Genomic DNA, 19,173 nt, shown 5'->3' with positions numbered 1-19,173 from the left:
TTTTTATTAACATTTTTCGTAAGAAATTCGTGAACATTTTATGGAATTGTGATGACTAAAGCAAAACTGAAGAAATCCTGCTGTCATACATTTAAGTGTGTTCTTGGTAAAATAATTCAATCCAAAGTGAGACGACATAAACATTTAACATTTACAATTAATTTACATTTTTAACATTTAAATATAACGTTCGTCGATTAACAGAGGTAACGCTAATACGTATTTCAAATCTCTCGAACGCACGCAAATCAACAAAGCAGAGTTGAGTTTTCCCACAACTTCTAAGTTCAATAGCAAATTGTTTTAAGTTGCGCGTGAGTTTATTTTTGCTTTGTTGCACCACAGAATGTTGGGAGAAAAGTAGTGCCTCCAACGGAATTTGCTAATATGCTGAATGAGTATGAGAGTATTAGGAGATATAAAGAAATTTCCTTTGGAAATCCAGAAAAGAAGCCTATTCCTGAAGACTTTTGTGAAGAGAAAAAAAATCTGTTCTAATCCCTGATCTGAAGAATAACTTAGATATGAAGTCTCGTCTCGGTGTTCGAAATAATGGTTTTTGATAAATGCGAGCCTACAATGTTATGAGTGTAGCTCATCTTTTAAGACCCCAATGTCCAGAATTGAAGAATAGAAATTCGTCAGATATCAACAGAATTGTCAAAGGATATGAAGACAAATTTATATCCTAATACGACTGTAGCAGAAATGAATGGCTTAAAGTATTTAGATACAGCAACCACTTGGTGAAGGCCTTGTGTGCCTATCGTTAGCGCAAGTAAAAAATATTTTCAAGGGTAGAAAGGTAAGAACGGAAGCAGCTGTTATTCGCAATGAAAGATTGAATGAATGTGAGAAATCGTATTGCTTCTTTGCTAACAGATAATTGTAAGAAGTCTCAGTGCCATGTGCGGTAAATGCCGTTCAAGCAAGAACTCGGGTTTTAAGAAATCAAAATAAAGCAAAGAGTGACAAAAAAAACAAAAAAAAAAAAAACGCACTAGAGTAGATGTGAGACTATCTCCGGATGCCACCTCAGCTGATGGAAATTTTCAGCTTGCAGAGAAATATTATGAATCTGTTTTTCAGCTTAGTGCGAAAGGTAATTTTCAACTTCCATCTCTGGATGTAAATTGTGAATTTTCCTTGCTAATGATCGGTGTCAATGAGCTTTTCTGAAGGTCCAGCGATAAGCCTTTGAGGGCATTGGGACAGTCTCCATTCTACCTTTATTAAAAAATAAGTCTATTTTGTATTTGCCGTTGTTGTTTCTCCACAAAAATAATTTTAAGATATTTGAATATTTCTTTTATTTAAAAATAATTCAATATTTAAAATTATTTGAAATGCTTTGAAAATTTTGAATTCGTGCCTTTTCAGGCCATGAAATTCTTATTTACTTGTAGTGAAAGAAGATGGCCTTTTAATAAGTATTTGCTGAAAAAAAAAAACATCTTCAAGATTCAATAAATATATTTATAGCAAATTTATGCATCAAAAATGCAACTTCCGTACTAGTTATTAAAATTGAAAAAGGTGGGACAATTTTGTTCCACTGCCTTTCATGGTTCACCGGCAAATTTGTGGATCAGTTCCTTTGGTTTTCACTGAACGCTTTTTATTTAGATTAATTTATTCATATCACTTCTTTAATGGATTTTCGGGAAATTGCGTTTAATTAGTATTTTAAAATATGTACAATGAATATATATATATATATATAATATATAATTTTTCAAAATGTGTTATAAAATATATATAATTCTTTAAAAGTACAGATATACTTGTTTCAAGGCCCTAAAAGTCTGAGTGTGTGTCTGAGACCTTAATTTTGCATTCCCCAGCATGAAAATTTACGAAAGTGTAAAATGATTAATTTATGATGCAAAATCGAAAATTTCAAAGGCGAATTGTGACCTTCATGAAGTAAAGTTCTATGCCGAAGTAAAATTGCCGAATAGGTAGAAGATAAAGAAGCAGTCTAGTAATAAAGTGTGGATATGGGGGTAGGGGCGTCCATTGGAAGAATCCTCGAAAGTCAGAATAAAGCGTAATTGACGTTAAAATGAATGTTTGTTGGAGAGCAAGGGAGTGACTGGGTTTGACATCACGGAAATGACGGGTGCTCATCAAATCCTACTTAAGGGGCTAGCACACTCGGGAAATTACAAAGAATGGACATATTTCCTATGATAGATTTTGAGTGCGTAAGGCATGAATACCAGTATTCAGTTTGACAGCCCTAAAACGAAAGGTTCAGTATGTTAATTTTTTGTTACTTCTCAAGCGTTTTTCTTTTTTTTTTTTTGTGTGTGTGTGTGTGTGTGTTTGTGTGCATTTTTGTGGCCCTTTCACTTTTTGTGGGTGGGTACTTCTTGCTATCGCATTTTAAATCAGATTGCTTGCTCTGTTAAAGATATTAAATAACTATTCTGTACCTATTTTAGTAGTATTGTTGCTGTAACATGGCAGAAAGATGTGTCCCTCTCATATATCACTCAATATGATGTATTAGTGTGTAAAATCATTACTTATTTTGGTTGAAAATAAATGTCATTTTTTGTGGTTGTTACTCCCTATGACGAAGTTAATTATTGATGACTGTTGTAATAAACAGTAACTCACTTATCTTTTATATTTTCTCTTATTTTATATCAGAATAATGTATTTCATATTCTGTCAAATTTTTTTTCTTTACGCAGCTATATGATTCTTCATTGAAATAAACCGATTTTCATCTTACATTTTTTGATTTAATATTTATCTCTGTACTTTGAAAAAATGTATACAGCAACTGAAATACCTTTTTATGTATAGTAATTTTTTTTGTTCGAACAACCTATATTTTTCATAGTTAAAATTGTTTGATCTGTATTTGATTTTTATAATTTTTTTAAGAACTTGTACAACTAAAATTTATGACCTTGTATAGCCCAAACATCTCCTTGTTAATTCTTTCAGGCATTAGAATTTATGCAAGCATAATTGCCTTGTTGCACACAAATAAAAATTTATTACATTTGTCGAAAATATTTTTACTTATAAGCAGTCTTTAGCATAACATTTAAAATTTAAGCAACTTTTTTGTTATATTTCGTAAGGAGTGTTAAGTATTTAGTGCAACAATGATTTCTAGTTTTCTAACGCGCAAAATGTTTTTAATCATGTCGAATTAATCAATATCACCATTTAATATCAAATTTTTAAACTTTTAAAGACTTATTCTAATTTTTAACTTTTTTTTTATTTAAAAGGATTTAAATAAACAGAAAGCAATTAGAATAAGTTATAATAATTTTTAATTTTTTTGATTAAGGATTTTTTAATGTATCAATATTTCCAATTATTCATTTGCATAAAATATTTTTAAGCTTTTTTGCCAAGTACGTATAAAGCTATTTGACAAATTAAATGGTTCCACTGAGTACATTTTGAAATTTTTTTCCTTGTGTGTGTTGCAATTAATGTGTTCTTTTAATGGATCTTTCTGGTTGATGTGTCAGAAATGATTCTATTAGTAGATATCTGAAGTAAATAAGACTTTTATAATGTGGTTCTCAAAATGAACGATCATGCTTTGAAAATGTCCATGAAAACAAAACTACCATGCATTAAATATCTAGCTATAAAAAGTTCAGAAAATAAACCATGTTTGAAAGAGTTAAATGGATTCTTTCATATCTCAAACTAAAAGTCAACTCTAAAAAAAGAAAAAGCAACTGAAATTTAATCAGTTAATAACTGACAGAAAATAACACAAATGAACGCTGAATGAAAATAAATGAAATTTAATTAATTTTTATTTAGTACAAATCTTAATTGATCTGTCTTTCTTCGATGACCGTATATAGCCTTCGGCATTCATTGTAAATTTTAATTCAAAAGAAAAGTGATATTCGATTTTCCATCTGAAGTTTTTGGTCTGAAGTTATTTGTTCAATTTCCAGGAGCAGATATTTCGACGGTCAGTTTCTGACTTGCGTGAAAATTCCCTTGCTTTTGACCTTCGTAATTTCCTTAGTGTGTTAACACTCTTAAACATAAACACATCGAAATTAGATAATTAAGTCACACGCTTCACGAATTGCTTATTTTTTATGTATTGTGACTTAAAGTTCATAATCGAAATGTTGTGCTACATTTTACTGATTTTGTAAAGATATGAATAGTGTGCAGTCAAGTAGAAAGTTGATCTTGATACCCACAATTTATTAGTTTAAGCTTATAGAAGCATCTATCTTTTAAATATGGGAAAGTGTATTTAATGTATTCTGGTTACACCATGTAGATTACAAGAAATGGATCACTCCATCTTAAAATGGTGATGAATATAAAGCGCATTGTAAAGTGTACAATGAAGAATTTGAGCGTGCCGAAATTGGAGAATCATCCTTAAAATCACAAAGTATATTTTATTTCATTTTTTTAATATAATTAAAAATAAAGAAATGTTTATTCAGGTATCTGCATTCGATTGAAAGTTTTTTAAGAACTGATCCTTTCTCCCGAAGGGAGCAGTATATGAAAGATTATAACAATAATAAACAGCATTTTTATAAAATTCTCCAACTTGGAAATTCGAAACTATCGATTTCTCTTTAGTTTTCGTGTCTTTCATTTTTAGACTTATATGAATACGGTATTGCTGCCTCCCCCCTTCCCTCCTCGCTGTAAACTGCCAAATGTAATTTTAAGTTGTACTGTTTTCATGTGTCTCTAAGCAAAAACTGTCAATGTTAAAGATCACTTCTAATCTTTCTCAAGTTTGATGAAGTGCATTACATTTTGACTGCTTCATTACTGATAGTACATGCGCACCATTTCATAGGGTAAGCTTTTAAAAAATAATATATAATTAATTTCATGTTTTGTTTGTAACAAAAATTGCATTACTGAGATTTTATAAAAGCTATTGATAATAATTTCTTTGATTTATAACTAGATGTTAGCTTTTACACTTTATCTTTAAATTTAATACTAATGATATGCATACTCTTAGAATATATTTCCCAGTACTCTTATGTAATGCCTTAATGTAATTATTGTATTTTTGTAATTCCGTTTAATGTGTATACTTTCTGTATGTGTAGGTAATTGTGTGTTGGAATTCATATCTAGTATTTTATTCCATTTCATAGCAAAGCATCCTGTTAAACAAATATATTTATTTCTTGCATTTACTTTAAAACATGGATAATAGTTCTATATCGAAAAATAGTTCAAATAATTTTCAGTCAACTGTGTAGTTATGCTTTTGTAAAATTGTTTAAAACTCTTAATTACTTGTTTCATAATTTTTGTATCATTAATTTTTTCCACATGAATGTTACTTTGTAATGTGTTATATAATTACTAATACATTGTTTAAAACTTTTTACGTAAAAGACATGTTCTACTGATGAATGCTAAAAATTAAAACTGCTGTTAACATGAAAATGTTCTTAATTAAGTCAAATGCACATGGAGCATCATTATCAGAAAATGGAGGCACAACTTGCTAGCAAGATAGTGCAATCATCCTCAAAATGTATCCAGGTTTCAAGGAGCAGTTTTGGATGCTGAAATGAAATGAGCATTGAAGTGTATTATTTTACATTATTCATACAATTTCTGTATGAACATCGGTAATTTGTTTAAAGAAATGGCTCCTGACGAGGAAATTGGAAAACACATTATTTGTGGACCAACAAAGTGTGTATATTTCTTTTGCTTTGGAATCGCTCCTTATTTTATTTTACATTATTTGTTACATAATGTTAAAAATTATATTTTGTTAATTAATGAATCATTAAACAAATCTCGACAAAAAAAAAAAAAAAAAAAAAGACATTCTGGCGAGATTTTGAAGCTCAAATGCCAAAAGTCGTTAGTTTTTTAGGTCATTCTACAGTAAAAGGCGCTTTAAAAGCATTAAATGTGACAAACGAGTTAGATCCAAGGAAGTTGATATAAGTTTCAATGAATCAACTAGCAATTAACTGGAGATTCTTTCTTATGACACAAGAACAAATCAGCGATGACTTTCATACCGAATTGCTCAATATAGGCAGCTGCGGGTTGTATATTTTAAATAATGCATTTAAAGTGGGAAATAGAGCAGTTGAGCAGAATTGGGGCAGGCTGTTTACAGCTTCTTATTAAATATTCCCCAGCACCTATAGAAAATTTTGCTAAAAAATTTTCCACGAAGGAAAAAGAAAATATATAATTCAAATTTTGTTCACATGGATGGCTGAAAAACGTGCCAATAACTGAAAAAACAATCGAAACGTGATATCAAACAGTTTGTGCCCCATAGCAAAAGGGGAGGTACAACAACAGCAACAACAACAACAAAAAAAAAAAAAAAAACAGAATTTGAAAGAATTTAGGAAAAGTTGAATGCAATGCTGAAAGAGTTAAAGGAACATTACCCCTTCCCTTTCTATTGATATTTTCTGTATACTCATAGTTTGCCGATTCCTGAAAAAAAAAAGTTTTAATTTTTGTGCCTTTTATTTTGTTTCGAAGAGTGCAATTCTGATGAAAACATGAATAATATTCATTCTTTTGAAATGCTACTCATAGTATATAAATTTTAGATATGTCGAATTGTAAATTTTTATAGCTTAATTTTTAGGCTTTAATTGTTTATAAAGACAAATTCGAAATGTTATTTTAATCTAGATGGAAATTTCGTATTCATTTTTTGTAACAATCTTGTTAAATTTTAGTATATCAAATCATTATATTTCATCTTCCTTAAAAATTAAGAGAATAGCCTTTAAGAAAAAGACCCTTAAAATGGCCTTACATTTTTATGGGAAAAGCGGGAACCTTGTAATGGTTATCAAAAGCTGGTAAACCTAATGGGAGAAGGCTCCAATGGGCATTGATACTCATGGAACATTTCCTACAACTCCAAATGGGAAGCGATGCACCTAGCTTCAAAATGCCTTGATACTGTGCCTATTATTGATTTAATTTCTATTTCTGTAACTAATGCTTTAATGAACATTTTCAGATGAACCGGGTTTTTCAGTAGATGTACAATGTGGGATATTATTTGTGAACAATTTAAATTCCGATTTTTTTTAAAGGTTCTGAATAATAATAATAATAATAATAATAATAAAACCTGTGCTAAAGTTTTATCCACCACCTTCAGTCAAATCCGACTGAAAGATTTCACCGAACAGTTAAGTGTATTTTGTGAGTTGTGTATTTTGAAACTGGAAGTCATTAGGATAAGCGTTTGCCTTCGGAACGTGATTCATGGAAACACCCGATTCTAGTTTGTAGAATTTAGAATTTTTTCATGTGAAAACATCTAAGAACCCCAGAGACGCTGTTTTATGAAAAATCGACTCAAGCTGAAAATGAATCCAGTCCCGGCATCGAACATGTTTAAACTAAACAATATTCTAAAACGATGCCAAGAACTAATTATGGAGAAGATGCAAGAAATGCAACTAAAACAAATAAAAAGTGACAAATATGCTATGAAACATGAATTTCTTGAAGGAGATCTTGTTTTGGTATTTTCAACTTCTGTACCAAACAAGCTTTCTATTTAATGGCTAGGATCGGGTACCATTTAACAAAAATCTCACAAGACAAATTATGTCGTCAGCTTGCCGGGGAATAAAGAAAAAATCTCAAGTGTATCACATTAACATTAAAGCCTTATTATGAAAATGAATATGTAAATTTATTTCTTAATTCTGGAAAGCAGGGGTGTTTGTGCTCCGGGGAAACCCCGGAATTCCGGGGATTTTGAACTTCGATACCCGGAAATTCCAGGGATAGTCGTTCAAAAGGAAGTAGGAATAATAATGAATTATTTATTTTGATCTGGGTAATTTTGTTTGCTTTGAAAGCAGAAAACGCAAGGTCAGTGTGTGTAGTGAAAACTTTTCCTTTCTTTCTCCAAAGGCAGTGATAATGCGTGAAAAGGGGAAAAAAACTTCTTTTTTGTTCTTTCCTTATTGCGAGTTATGACTCATTCCCCCGGTTCTCGAACATTCTCTTCTGGATTCTTTTCGGCAAGTAGGCGCGGCAGAAAAAAAAGGGAGAGACTTCGTTCGACCAGATGTGCGATCACGTGACCTGGGTTCAAAGGTCTTAATTTTGCAAAATTAATGGTTATTAATTTTGCAAAAAAAGTAATTCATTGAACTTTTATAATTAGGTCATTCAATACTTCATAATCGTAATTTTTCATTTCTCCCCCCCCCCCTTCTTGAAACTCCAAAATGTCGGTAGTAAGTCCGTAAAAGTTTCAGGGGATTTTTTGGGGTCCCACAAACACCCCTGGGAAAGAAAAGGCTAGATGGTAACTCCTTCATATTGACTCAAATCCTAATGTATATAATTTTAGGGATATTATTAGTGATAGCAATCATGGAAGAATACTAAATAGTAAAGAAATCGGTTAATTGCAGCAGCTATTATGACAATAGGCTAAGTACTTTTCTAAAGTATCTGATAAAACAAATGCTGTCGGGCATGGTATCGAACTAGTCAGTGAACAACCCATAATAACCAGACCTTACCGAGCTCCTCAGAGATGCTTAAATCAGAGATCCAACGAATGTTAGATTTGAAATTTACTACATGAGCCGAATAAACCGGTGAATACGACTCCACGAGCCCAGTGATGTTGGTAGAAACACTTGGAATAGATTCCCAACTGTGTATAAATTGTCGCCCATTCAATTGTCACTCGTCCGATCTACTATCCTCTACTAAATTTTGAAGAACAGAATCAGTGGCAGCAGCATCCATTGCAGTACTAAATCTTTCGAAAGAATATTGGCAGATACCTCTGATTCCAAAGGCCCAATGAATAGCAGTTTTTGTGACAAGTTTCGGAATATACCTTCCGCTAAATTTCTTTTTGGAAGCTACTGGCTGAAGTATTAAAAGAATATGAAGAATTTGCCGTTCCATACTTTAATGACATTGGTATCTTCTCCAGCTCATTGAACTCTCATTTGAAATACTTGTATAACCTCTTAAAGAAAATTAAAACAACTAACTTAACTTTAAAACCATCAAAATGTTAATTCGCTCTGAACCACGTTTTATATTTAGGACACATTGTAGGCCAGGGGATCAGAAGACCTTCGGAAACCAAAGTAAATGTTTTTGTAGACTTTGCAACCTCCATAACCAAAACAGGCTTACGCTCTTTTCTTGGAATATCTGAATACTGCAATAAATATCCAACTATTAATTATCGCAGTACCATTGGGGCTGTCAAAGGCAAAATGGAAAAGAAATTTCATGTACCGAAAAATATGAAATCGTTTTAAGCATTGGAAGGGGGAGAACCCCCACCCCACCCTTGTTCAGAAACCAGTACTCGACTCACCGAATTTCAGTCTTCTGACAGATACTTCGCGTAATGGAATTTGGGCAGTTTTGACCCAATAGAAAATGGAGTCGAAGAACATCCAAGTCTTTACCTTAGGGAGGGGAGGGGAAGTGATGTTGAAAAACGGCATGATACTAAATGTGTACAAGCATAAGTTTTGCTGTTACGAGTTACATTACTATTTAAATGGTAAGAAGTTTACAACTCAAACTGATCATAACCTTTTTGAGCCGACTTCAAAAGAACTATTGTACTAATCAACGTCTAATTCAATGGGTATTGCACTTGATTTGGCGTTAACGTATTGAGCAAGCGAAGATAATAATTCTGTTAGTTTGTCAGCTGAATTAAAGATGGGTAATTATGAAATCTATATTTGTATAGTTTTACATTTATTAAGTATTTTCCGTATATTGTTTTGTCTATTTATTTTGTGTAATTGAATTGTTTGTCATTAAATAATTTGCATAAAGTATTGACGTTTTTTGCCTCGGTAATCGTGCCATTTTTAATTCTTGTGAAATTTGGACTCTGGTTGATACATTATTAATGAACTTTGAAGACTTTCCTTCCAGAAAAGACCTTGAATTGCGGGGGCCGGGGGCCTTATAACAATTAGCACTACCTTTCGGAATAAGGAGCCAGTTTTATGTATTTTCATTAGTGTTTTGTGATGTGTGCAACAGAAGTAAATTAAGGATTTACGCTTAAAATATTTTGATAGATTGTGTAGTTTTGCTTATGCGTTACACTAGATTGGATTTAACCATTCACCAGGAAAGTAATTATTGTAAATAAGTAAAATATAATAAATTAGAAATTCTTAAATTCCTAAAAAAAAAAAAAATTGATAAATAGAAATAAAAATGTGATATTTTAACTGTTCAGTAAAATTTTAAACAGAAAACGTAGAACTTGTCTACGTATTCGTTAAATTATCCGAAAGCCCTATCTTTTTATAATGTAAATACTCTAATTTTCCCAAACATTTCCATCGGTAAGTGGTAATAAGAAAAGTCGATGGAAATAAATCCATATAAAATTTCATCTCGTGTTTGTCTTTCTTAGCTTGACTGACCAAAAGTTATCGGTAAAACGTGATATCAGATTCACTTGTCCCCTTGTCGATTACTCTGCTAAATATAATACAAATTACAGGCTGAAAGGATGGCAACAGAATCTGATGTCCAACATTCGGCAGATTTTTAATTGCTGTTAGGTGGTCATCATATTGAAACAAACTGTTCGACTGTTTATTATATAATAACTAAAAGAAAATATTTAAATTATAAGAATGTTTGATATTCACTTTTACACCTCCTTTCCAAAACGGTAAAAATTTTTGCTGACGAAACTCTTAATTGCCAAGGCGGGCAGTATTGGACAGAGAGGCTGTTACCTGTATTATATAAAAGGGAAATTAGGGAAGGCAAGCTGAAATTTCCTTTTATTTGTAGAAGTTCTGATTAGTCTCGGAAATATTTATTTTTTATAATTGCACTAAATAATAAAATCGCGTTATATAGAAAATATTCTTTTATGTTGAATGATATATTGCGATGATGAAATTCGATCATCTCCCAGACCTATATGCTATTAAAAAAAATTACATTTGAAAAAGAATTACCCACATTTAACCAATATTTATTACTTAAGTGATAAAAGTGTTGGGCAGTATAAAGATGAATACAACTTCATGAATCTATTTCTGTACAAAAAGTATTTTCAGTCCAAAGCCTCAGTAAATTTTTGCGACCGACCGTGGAAAAATAAGATGTGGCGAAATGGGGGTAGTTTCGAATGTTATCTAGGAAGGATAATCTTTAATGACAACTAGATCGACAAATTACTGTAACAAATGAACTGTATTTCAAACTGAACATTATAAGTACTAACATCTTGCGTATTTCTGAAGGATTGACTTTACTCATCTGACTTAAGAACGTCGAATCAAAGTTGTTGAGAAACTCTTTTAAGGACAAAATTATTCTACAGCTTTCAGCCAATAAATGACTTAGGGATGATTGAGATAAGAAGAATAAGCCGTGATTCCTCTTCCAAGCAAAAAAATAAGCAAATTTTATTTGTGAAAATAGTTTATATTCTGGATATTTTATTTGTAGTAATTTATAAAAATTTAGCAAGGCGAGTCAAGTGAACGCAGAAAATGTCACTGCAAAGTTTTTCTATCCTCATGAACCAGTACTATAATTTCTTTGGCTTAAGAGGGAGGATGCATATGTGGCACCCATCTCTCATGTCCTTGCAATCATGAACTCCCCTTCCACCGGGGGGGGGCACTTTTGTTAGAATGTTTTGTACATGATCAATTAAATTTCAAAAGCATTTAAGGAAAATAAATCTCGGGTATGAAATATTCTTTATGCAAATTTTGTAATGATACATTTTTCATTCCAGTGAACACTGTAATTATGTGCCTTTTTAATTAAAAATCTTACTTTATTTGTTTTAATGTCCCGTTTATTCAAATCAAGTTTTCAATCTGAGCTGCAATAGACTGTGATTACTATACATACTTTTAAAAACAAAATTGCTCTGTTTAATCATATTGAAATTTGAATTTTACACAGTAAATGAACACACGGATTTTTTTACTTTTTCTGTGAAACAAAAAATAATTAAGGTTTAAAAAATCATTCATTTTATTTTTTCCATATGCTAGAGCATATCATTCAGAGAAAAAATAAATTTTAGCTATTTATTATTATTATTATTTTCATTATTGTTCCATGTAGCAGAGAACTCGGTTGTTTTATTTCAAGAAGTATAGGAATAACTATGGGATTTTTTTCTGCACCTTATTGGGCTTAAGAAATACTTGCGATACTGAATAAAAATATTTATCTGATTTGACATCTAGAAAATAAATATTGCTAACATTACTTTTTATCTTGTCTCATTTTTTGAAAGACATAAGAAATATTAGTGCATGCATACTATAGACAAACTAATTTATTTCGTGCTAACTTTGGTTTTTCAAGTTACAACCAAAAATGAGCTATAGAGCTTTAAGTATCATGTTTGACTACCATAATGTGTTGTTACTTTAACCAGACCAGAAGTATAATACTTCTCATTTAGAGAAAATTCTAGTTACTTGATGCAAGATAATTTTCTCAGATTGTGGGATAATTGAAAATTTGTGAGACTTCTTATATGATTTGTTGCAAGGAAATTCCTTTCCAATCAGAAAAATCATTGTTATAGTGAGTAGATGCCCGTCGGGCTCACAAAACTAGTTTATGGGAATTGCAATTAAATTTGTGCTGGAATATGTTAACTGTGGGTCTCAACCGATTTTATGATAGGGAACCTAACTTTTTCTCTTTTTGTTCAGATAAGCTTAATAAGGTACGCTAAATTTACAATGCTTATATTGTTCTGCTCAGTCAAAAATAATAATAATAATTTTCTTTAATTATTAAAAAATTTTCAAATTGAGAATTTTGATCTTTTAAAATATGTTATAAATTCAAAACTAAACGTAATAAAACTCTTGTCTTCATTTGCAGCAGAATAGCGAATTTTCAAATGAAGCTAATAAAATAGAAATCGAAAATTTTCAAAGGTATAACAATGTCTTAAATTATTGCTGGTTTTATTTTCTGGAATTTTTTGCTTATTATTAATAAAGATTTTTATTAATATTGCTTGGAAGATAAGATTGAATTTATTTTCCATCCAAAAACAAATTTAGTTTTCTCCACCTGATCAGTAAAAATCTTGAAATTTCTAAAATTGCATGGTTTAAGTTTTACAATTTATTAGATAAATAGTGAGGAGGGATCCAAAGTTTCATCCAAATCTGCAATCATTGTATCAAATTTAATACTTTTTGATTGCTTTGATAAGGAACGACCCTATATATTAAAATAATTCAATCTTCACTCGCATATTAAGTTTCTTAATTATTACTGCATATTACTGTTCCATCTTTTATGACAATTATTATGGCTTTACAATTAATGAACATAAGAAGGGCTGCCATGGCCTCAGAAATTTTTTCAATTCAGAGAAATTCTCCAAGTGTCTTTGCATATATTTTTTGAATGGGAAGATAGTTTGCTGGATTAAATTATGTCTAAAGAAAGCATAATATATATATGTATAATATAATCTTTTTTGTATTGACTTGGGAATCATAGCAAGAAGAAAGTTGTCTTAATCAGGAATAATAGCTTATGAGCTGTATTTTTCTAGCATGCTGAGAGCAGATATCATATCTTTGAATTGGATAATTTAATTTTATGTGCTTTTTTAATTTTGATATTTTTCTTTAAATTTTAGCTGGCAGCCTCAAACTAAATTTCCTTTTCGTCGAGTGAGATTGCCACCTTCTCAGAAAGATGATGAAAAAAAGGAATTTTCTGAAAATCAAGAAGTTGAGGTATATAATGAAGAAAACATGTTTCTTCTTAATTGAAACTTATGTGAAATTCATCAAGTGCTTTCTGTTTCGCAATTTAAAATATATTATTAACCTAATGTAAGACAAGACATCTCAAATGTGTAAACTGTATAGATCGACCCAGTGATTTCTCATTGCTTTGGTTACTTTGCATTTCACCTTGTAATCTGTTGACTGTAGCCTTTTTCTTTCTTTTTTTCCCCCTAACTTTCAGCACATAAGAGTTATCCGAGTTTGCATCAATCTCCCATCTCCACGTTCCAGAAATAATTTCATCTTATTGTTGCATCCAAAATTGCAAGCCCTTCTCATTCTAATAACTGTTGACATATTTTAAACCGTACACTGTTGTAATTGTTTAATGTAAAACTAATTTAACATGCTGAACGGATTTTTTTTATTTGTTTATAATTAAGTGAAATCAGCATGGCTTATAATGCTTTTTTTTTCCTTCCAATTGTTGGATGATCTCTTGATAAGTGCTATTTTTGTGATGAGACTGGTTTGCAGAAAATATAGAATATTTTTAGAACATTGTGAAAATAAAATAAGCATAAAAATAGTTTCCGTTTTTAACTTAAAATTAAAAAACTAAGACATCGTAGTTAAATAACATGATCAGCACGATAATGATACCTTATATAATGCAAATACAGTACCGGCCTTTTCCATGTTCACGAATGTACGGATCAATTGGATGTAATAATCAAAATAGCCTAAAACGGATCTCGTATGTAAATACATACAAAATTCGCGGGTTTTATTGATCAATAGGGAAACAAGGCAAATAGGACGAATTCGGAATTTCCTCAAATTGGCACCTTCCCTAAACCAACTTTTCTCTCCACCTTCTGCAATGTTCCACCTCCTTCTATTCAGTGAACTAACGGCTGTGAACAGTTTCATGATGAGCCAACATAATGTGTTGAGCATGGGGGAAAATAGAAGGGAAAAAAATAGTATAAAAAAGTATTATCAACCTCCCAACGAAATCGGCAGATAATAATTTCTGAGATGTAGGAGCGATATTGAATTTATAGTTCGGAAGAATAAGTTTCGTATGTAAGCGAAGGCGATATGGGAAGAATGGGGACAAGGAACACGCGTTGAAGGAATGATTTGTCAGAGTGAGAGAAAAGAGCAGACATATTGTTGAACATTGCTTCATAAAAGTCCAAAGACTTTAATGTTATTCAAATAACGTGCTGAATCTTTATTAAAAGATTATTCATAAGAACGGTTTATCCACTGAATGCTTTATGACTGAAAATGTGTCTCAATAAGTATTAAAAAAAAATAACTTAAAGAATTAAATATGTATGAATTTTTTCACCTCTGTACATTATGTTGATTTCTCTTATTAAAACGAAGCAATAATATGAATGATGCCGTATAGTTTGTTTCCTAGCCCTCATGTATCTATACAAAACTGGAATATTTTTAATACATTTTGGTTGGACTGTTAATGTGGATGTCACTATTGTGCAAGTGGTGTCTATTTTAATAGGTGCACCGAATGATAAATTAATGTAAAATTATTTAGCAATATTCACAAAAAATTAGATATATTTGTATATTTTTGAAGAATAGATAAATCTATTCCATTCCCCCCCCCCATTGTTTACTAGATACGATTCTGGCTGAGAAACTTTTAACTAATTAACATTTTACTGATCCTGTTTCATTTGTGAAGAATATTTCCAACTCTGTTTTAAAGGAAATATTAATACCTAAATTTTGTTTTCAACTTAGATAAATGCTAATTATCATGCTGATGTAAAGGCCTTTCCTTATTTAAACTTTCTTTTGAAAGAATTTGACAAACGTTTTGTTATTTAACATTTTTTTTAAAGAAGTCTAGCCTCTGTTTTAGGAAAGGTGCTGTTCAAATATTTTAAAGCAACTATGTTATGTAATTCATCATTTATTTTCAAAAGATTGTTTCCAAAAAAAAAAAAAATGAATAAAAATTTTGGTAAATAGAAACAAAAATGAAGTAAATAACAAATCCTAAAATCAAGTAGGCATTTGACAAGTTATTTTCCATTAAGCTCCCAGTTATTTATGTGATCCATGGGAAGCATCTAATTTTGATTAAAATGAAATTCCAGGTATTATCCCGATCCAATGAAAATGAAGCCTGTGGTTGGTGGAAAGCAATGGTGAAAATGTCAAAAGGGGGTTTTCATGTTGTCGAATATGTTGGCTGGGAAACTACATGTACGGAAATTGTACCTAGCGACCGTCTTAGAATTAAAAACAATAAGTAAGTATGCAATTTTTTTAAAGTATTGTCTGTATCCATACTCCCCTTCTTAATGCGGAATTTGCAATGAGTTTGATTGTAAATAAGTTGTACATTAATATTTTTTACAATTGATATTTTGGATGGGAATGAAATTTTTTGAACAATACAAATATTTAACCAGATCGTGCAAGATTGCGTGCGATTATTATTAGTCATTGATTTTCATTTCCAATGTCCTGCTAATATATCTGCAATGTCTATAATTGATTGGTTTCAATAAATATTTCCTTATAGAGGATAATAAAATAGAAATCAAATTTCACAGTGCCACTGAATATTTCAGGTTTTTCTATACAGATTTTTTTTTTTATCTTAGTTATATTTTTTAAATATTTTCATTTGTTTATATATCATTATTTTAACTAGTGTATCTTGCTGGTATATGCCCATTGGTGTGCATATTATTTGATATGCATCATTGCTTTATTTTTTAGTAAATTTTCTTCAATTCTTATTTTTAGTTTTGATATGGTCACAAATATCGTACATAAGCCATGAAAAGTATTCCAATGTTATTACTCTAAATACTTAAACGACCTATTGGTGAGTAGCCATAATAGTTAGAGCTGATCGTTCATGTGATATCAGCTATAAACCAAACTTAACTGTTTGCGATATCGTATTTTATACTATGCATTGTTCTTCCTCCTACAAAACGTTCGATGGACTTCAGTATTAAATCCAATGCTACATTTAGTGTTTCTCACATTGGCTTGAATTAGTTGTGTTGAAAAGGCTCACATGTAAAAATTTGCCAATTTTTTTCTTTAAAAATTTAATTTCAACCTGGTATTAATTTAGAATATTTTTTTTCTGAATAATGTGTGTAATACAGTGCTGTTTTCAATAAACTCGCTGTAATAATTAATAACTTTAGGATAGAAAGTCAAAAATTGTTTTTGTATGAGTCTTAATTTGAATATCCTGTCTTGTCAATGAAAGCATATGTAAACCATGTATATAATCAAAGAATGTTGTCCACTCCCTTTTTTTAAATCATAATTTTAAGTTAAGCAATTTTCTATACTAGAATGTCTTTTGTTGCATTTTGGAACTTTAGCATGTTGAATAGACCATCTTTCTCAAAAATGCAGTATTTCATTATTTGTGGGTCTGTATTTTGTATTGTGATCAGATGCATCAAGTATCATCAATAAAGCTAATTTATGTAATATAAAAATACACTTTAATTTTTTTTATGAATCATTTCAAATATTAATATGATGCAACTTTTATACTTATTTCAAAAAGTTCCTACTTCCCAGATTATATTTCTCTCTTCTGGCCGAGTTATCTATAATTAGTTAATTATATAAATGTCCTAATTCTGTCCATTGTATATGCTTTTTAGACAATATCAAAGACAATAAAAATATTTCCTGAATCTAAATGTTAAGATATATTAATATTACAATGAGTAAACATTAGGGTGGTTGTAAGGCACATATTTCTCTGCTGTATCTTTGTCAGGAACCTTAAAAAATTGCAGATTAGCGTAAAAATGAGATTGTTAAAGTTTCAGCTTGATCAAATAACCTTAAACAACAGTATAGCAGTTATCCCCCCCCCAAAAAAAATAGTGTTCTAATGTAAAAGTACAACTGGTATCTTAGAAATGTGCTTTCATTTTAGTTTTATAGAGAATATTTCTGGTGTATATTTCCCCCCACAACTTGTTTAATAAATCTGTAGATTGTAGGATTATAGGTGTTTTGTGACCTGGTTTTTGAAAATGAACTTTTTCAAAAAGTTAAAATTGACTTGAGCCTGATCAAATTAATTTTGCTGTGGTTTTTTGTCAAATTCTTTGCATTCAAATACTTGAATGGAATATTTTTTAAACATTGCTTCTTGATTTTCAGAGCTGGGAATAATGTAATCAGAATTGTTGCAAACATTAAACATTAAAAAAAAATATTTTATCAAGAAATTGCATATTTAAAATTGCTAATTTACCTATAAATAGAATGAATTTTTAAATTTCAAATCCAGATATGAAATTTGGTGTTATCAAGCATCACTATATTTATTACATTTCTTAATGTTTTTCAGAATTCTTGTACAGGAATGTAGTATTCACACCATCACCAGTCCATTACATTGTCTTCAACATAAACAATACATGGAAAACAAAAATGCTTTTTTACATTATAGCCATAGAATCAAACATATATTAAAAATTTGGCTGGGCAATTTTCGTTGGTACTGGGTTTTCTTGCTTGAAGACTTTTGATTAATTCTCAAATCCAGTATAGTGATCATTTATATATATCCAATTTCTTTCTCTTTCTCCTTTTTTTTTCTCCTTTCTTTTGTAGATCTGCGAATTTTATCATTTTTTACATCTGATACTTAATAACAGTTGATTCGTCTTCACAAAATTTTTTCACCTGAGTAACATTCTAGAAAATTGTTTTTATATCCAAAAAAAAAAAAAAAAAAAAAAAAAATCTGTTTAGGAAATTTAAATACATTTCTTGCAACCACCTTAGTGAACATGTTACTTCTATTAACAGCTCTTGCTTTGAAACATCCAGAAAGCACTCTCGCCTCTCTGGAGCCAAATAGTAGCTAACTTTAGTAGTTCTTAATGATTAATCTGCCCAGTAATAATCCGTTTGAGATTTATTATATATTACAAGTTATTAGTTTAGTCATTTTATAACCATGCAATTTTCTACTGGAAAAAAAATATTGTGTGCTATAATAAGTTTTTATTTTCAGCCCACCTATTACGAAAAATACTTTTAAGGTTTTTGAGATTGAAGTTCCTGAAGACCTTAGAGAGTAGTAAGTTTTCTTAGTTATTTTATTTGTAAATTTAGTAAAATGAAATTAATTTAAAGGCAACTGCTTAAATTGAACTAAAAGATGTGTGTTTCCTTATGTATAGTTTAAGATTTTTGTGGTAAACATACTGTTTAAGACGACCACCAAGATTTGAGACTGAAATTTTATATGGAGAAAATTTGAAGTCTGTGTACTTAAGTCTTATCACCAGAAGGGTAGCAAGACATTGGCTGCTCTGTGCAAGACTATTATAACTTCTTTTCCTTTGTAAATTTTAAAATTAAAGCA

At 30.4% G+C, this 19,173-nt stretch overlaps 1 protein-coding gene across 1 annotated transcript in view; it reads left to right on the top strand.

Annotated features, from left to right (window-relative positions):
* LOC129960192 (fragile X messenger ribonucleoprotein 1 homolog) overlaps window positions 1-19,173 on the top strand; it is a 67,830-nt gene that overhangs the window by 17,194 nt on the left and 31,463 nt on the right. Inside the window, exons 3-5 of the mRNA XM_056073413.1 lie at window positions 13,667-13,766; window positions 15,899-16,053; window positions 18,820-18,885. Of these exons, the coding sequence (XP_055929388.1) occupies window positions 13,667-13,766; window positions 15,899-16,053; window positions 18,820-18,885 (321 nt within the window). The remainder of the gene's footprint in view (window positions 1-13,666; window positions 13,767-15,898; window positions 16,054-18,819; window positions 18,886-19,173) is intronic.

This window comes from Argiope bruennichi, chromosome X2 (assembly GCF_947563725.1).
Source record: "Argiope bruennichi chromosome X2, qqArgBrue1.1, whole genome shotgun sequence".
In the NCBI taxonomy this organism is placed as follows: domain Eukaryota; kingdom Metazoa; phylum Arthropoda; class Arachnida; order Araneae; family Araneidae; genus Argiope; species Argiope bruennichi.
Note: the sequence above shows the minus strand (reverse complement) of the source record. Positions and strands in the feature narration are given on the sequence as shown.